This window comes from Rhagoletis pomonella, unplaced genomic scaffold (assembly GCF_013731165.1).
Source record: "Rhagoletis pomonella isolate Grant_MI unplaced genomic scaffold, Rhpom_1.0 Rhpom_scaffold_00004, whole genome shotgun sequence".
NCBI lineage: Eukaryota > Metazoa > Arthropoda > Insecta > Diptera > Tephritidae > Rhagoletis > Rhagoletis pomonella.
The window spans coordinates 10,852,438-10,856,402 of record NW_023458558.1 but is presented as its reverse complement, the minus strand read 5'-3'; the positions used below and the strand labels follow the sequence as shown (position 1 = coordinate 10,856,402).

The 3,965-nt window shown below is 48.7% G+C and overlaps 1 protein-coding gene across 1 annotated transcript; it reads right to left on the bottom strand.

Moving 5' to 3' along the window:
- Positions 1-926: 926 nt before the first annotated feature.
- On the bottom strand, positions 927-3,234 carry LOC118736977 (homeotic protein empty spiracles). The gene is made up of 2 exons (XM_036467164.1): positions 1,523-3,234; positions 927-1,390 (listed from the first exon to the last, which is right to left on the bottom strand). Exons 1-2 carry the CDS (start codon positions 2,778-2,780, stop codon positions 1,038-1,040), a joined length of 1,611 nt encoding a protein of 536 aa, XP_036323057.1. The 5' UTR covers positions 2,781-3,234; the 3' UTR covers positions 927-1,037.
- Positions 3,235-3,965: the final 731 nt, after the last annotated feature.

Below are 3,965 nucleotides of genomic sequence, written 5' to 3'. Positions count from 1 at the left end.
AAAAATTGTTTTAAAAGGGTCTAAAAGGAGCCGTATATGAGGCCAATAATGGTCCAATATGACTCATATTGAGGCTCATTTGATGTATGAATTTACGCTCATATATGTAAATGGACCTTCAGAGGAACGGAAACACTCTGATATCGGACTCTTAAATGAGCTTATTATGAGCGTAAAGGCTTCGAAATAGGACTCCGTAAAGACTCAATCAATGACTCCCAATATTTGCTGGGAGCATGTTGGCGCCATCAAATGTTCGTTCCAGCCGATTGACCGTGTATGTTTTGGTGGTGTGATTGTACCGGCTGCTCGTGCGACATCAAACACGATTTGAAAATTTTGTGTTGGTACCAGCATCCTGGTGTCGCGAATGGTGAAATTAATTATTTTTTTAAGTATTTTAACGAAAATTTCTTGCTCTATATAAGTCAGAGCCGTGTTTGTGGAAAAACTATGAAATTTAGGCTCTAATCATTTCGGTATTTGCTGGACCTTATTTGTAAAAAAAAAAAAAAAATATTGTACCAGCAAGCCGGTATATTAGAAGCTTCGAACCTGATGGTACAATCACTTGTCGTTTAAAGTACAAAACCGCGTATCAGCGAAATGCCAACCCCGTATTAAGATAATGTAAAACCGCATATGTGAGGTTGCATAAACTATTTTCTAGAGAGTAAAAAAAAACACTCATATTTCAAAATCGTTCGCTTTTTTTTAAAAAGCAATCGCATTTCTGGCTAGTATATTTCAGCACGAATGGATATGGATTGAGGCAAGAGCTTGTGTGAGCAAATCCAATTTTTGGCAGCAAATGTCAGTTACGCTGTTTTGCAAAATGACGATACGCGATTTTGTACTTTAAGCGACGATAACTGTATGTAAAAATTTTAGCTACCATTTTTAGCTCTTTTTTGAGCCCTTTTTTAAAAGGAATTTGGCTAGCACTAAAAATGATTCGCGGCAACACTGCTCGCAGTTCTGGCGAAGTTCAAATATTTACACAATTCCTTCCTAATTGTAAAGTGCCAAGACTTTCTTCAATGACTCTCATCCAACTCATGCTCCTCGTCGCTCGGACAGTCATCCATTTCCATATCGATGAGCTCGTCGTCGTCATCTTCATCGCAACTTGCCGCATTGCGACTGCGATCCGAATGCGAGCCGTCGCCTTTGTCGTCCTCCTGCTGCATGCGTTTGTGCTTTGTGCGGCGATTCTGGAACCACACTTTCACCTGCGTCTCGGAGAGGTTAAGCGACTGGGCGAGCGCCTTGCGTTCGGCGCCAACCACGTATTGATTATTTTCGAAGGCGTGCTCGAGCTTGAGCAGCTGGGAGGGTGAGAAGGCGGTGCGTATGCGTTTTGGTTTGCGGAAAGGCTGGAGCAAGAAATCTAATAGCGAGAAGATGTGGGAAGAGAAAGTGACCAATTAGTATAAAGCTTGCACGGGTTTTGGCGATAGAAGTACGCAGTTTGAACGGACTGCTACAGAGAATTAATAAATGTGCGATGGCAATTACTTACTTCCTGGAAAGCGATGTGGAAAGATGCGTCCATGGCGGCTCAACAGCCAAGGATAGAGCGGGTAGCTGTCACGCGGCATGCCCGGTCCACCCATGAATGGCCCGGCGTGTGGCGGCAAACCGCCACCCAGCACATGACCAGCCTGCAGGGCGGCAGCCATTTGAAATTGTGCGGCGGCGATTAAGTGTGGATTGTGCTGAGGCGGCAGCTCTGGCGGCGGTGCATTGATGTACGGCGGCAGCGCTTTGATGTCGGGCAAGCCTTGCTGTGGTGGCGGGGGCACACCACCTGGTCCAACGACCGGGAATGGACGCACTAAGCCAGGAGCGTGTTGCATGCCGGGCATAAGCATGTGTCCAGGACCAGCGCCAAGCGTTGGCTTGGGATATTGAGGCGTTGTGTGTTGTGGGTGCACTTGCTGGTTGGGAGTGGGTAGCGAAGCAGGACTTCCAGGCAGCATTGCTGGTGGAGACGACGGATGCGAGGATGTTGGTGAGACGGATTTGGGTGGCGTATGCGGCGGCAGCGGCTGCGCGTGTTGCTGCGACGCGGGCTGATTGGGCTGTTGACGCTGTGCGGGATGCTGAGCTTGTTCGACAGCCGACGGCAGCGGCGAACGTTCGCGCTTGAGATGTAACAATTGTGTTGTGACGGCGGCAGGTGCGCCATCAGGCGAGGCGGAGAGCCGCGTTTGCGTGGGTGGTGGTGGACTGTAGGGACCGGCGGGATTTATACCCAAATTAGCCGCAGCAGCTGCCGCAGCGGAGCTATGCAGGCGTTGAATGATATCTTGTATGTCCTGGCGCATCGGTATGCCAGCGCTAGGTGATAACTGTTGCTGTTGTTGCTGCTGCTGCTGCTGCTGCTGCTGCTGGTGGTGATGATGTTGCAGGAGCAGATGTTGTTGCAGCGCGTGTTGTTGTGCAGACGATAGATGTGGCGGTAAGTGTGCGAGTGCGGCATGCGGATGGGAGTGCGGTGTGAGCTGCAGCGGCAGGTGCATGCCGAGATGTGTAGCACCTGACGTGGGGGGTGCAGCAGGTGGCGTCTGCGGTGGTGAACCGGGCCCATTGCTGCCAGTTGCGGAGTTTGTGTTGCGTAACTGGTCGCCGGACGGTTGGCTATTGCCGCCGGCACTTTGCGGCGGCGAAGCGGCTGAATCATTGCCCACTATCGATTCGATGCTGAAGCCGATCTTCTGCTTTGGCGTGGGCATTAGAACGGCTGAAGTGGGCAGCGGCGGAATCATTTTAGTCATAAATAATTTAGTTTGCGCGGCTGCTGGAGAGGCTGAAGAAGGGTGCTGCTGGGACGAGGCCGCAATTAGTTCGGCAATTTTTGCTGAAGCAAGGAAAATATTTCGTGCAGGAAAAGTTTGCAGTTTTTTTTTTTTGAATGAATCACTGATTTGGACAGATGTTTGCCACTTAGTTTTTGTTTTCCAATTCCTGTATAATTTCACTTGCGCATTGCTAAGTGGTTAGCAATGCAACACACTTCACTTCAATGCTTTTTGTTGTCTTTAGTAGGCTTTTGCTCTGGCATATTCGTTTAATTTAATTTTCTTTATGCCATGGAACGTTTTTGCACAATTTTCCGTCACTCGCGTAACCATTCGAATCAGAAAAATTTCAGTGTTCAGAATTGGTTTTTTTTTGTTGCTTATGTTTTCCCACGATTTTGATCGACGCGCACTCAACGTGTTCACTCAACGACAGTCGATGTCGGAATAATCCACAACTGTGCACCGCTGCCGCACCAAGTAACCGTCCATAGCGTGCCGTGCCGTGCCGCTTGCTGAGGTGCGCGCTCTCGCTCAATGCGACACTGTTGCTCTTCCAACGCACACACAAGAACCAAATAGCGCGGCGCACGCACTCAGCGCTTCACTCACACCAATACGCCAGCAAACCTGTGCAACCGGTTAAGCATAAAAGGCAAATAAGTAATAAGCCTGCATTCTCAGCCTACATAACTAAGTAAATATACACACATATATACTTAAATGTGTACATATGTAGATATGTATGTTTCTTTGACATACTGCTACTCAGCGCGAGCGCAACGAATGGCCTCAAAGTGGGCTGTACCCAAACTGGCTGCCTGCGTTCGTCCGCACAGCAACCCCTGCAACAAAAACGCCAGCTCTTTGCTTTATATAAGCCCGGCGCTATGCCTACTGTGGATTTTATCTGATAGATACATTTTCGTCGGCGCGAAAGAGACAGCAGCTGAAAACATTTCTATGTAGCTATCACTGGTTATCGCTCGCTCGCTCAGTCAATATTTGCTTTTTCGCATTTATTGCGCTACCGTGAAATCACTATTTGCCTTTGCCTTCACTCGTTTGTCGTGCGGCGCGTTGCATTGCAACTCCAGGTGGCTGCTCCGCCGGTAGGCGTTGCCTTGGCTAATACGCCGCATTTTACGCTCTAATACGTCG

Bases quoted from the DNA above. Each gene is read 5' to 3' on its own strand.
- LOC118736977 (XM_036467164.1), bottom strand. From the start codon at position 2,780: ATGACTAAAATGATTCCGCCGCTGCCCACTTCAGCCGTTCTAATGCCC. The intron at 1,391-1,522 runs GTAAGTAATTGC...TCTCGCTATTAG, and splicing joins TCCACATCGCTTTCCAGGAA to ATTTCTTGCTCCAGCCTTTC.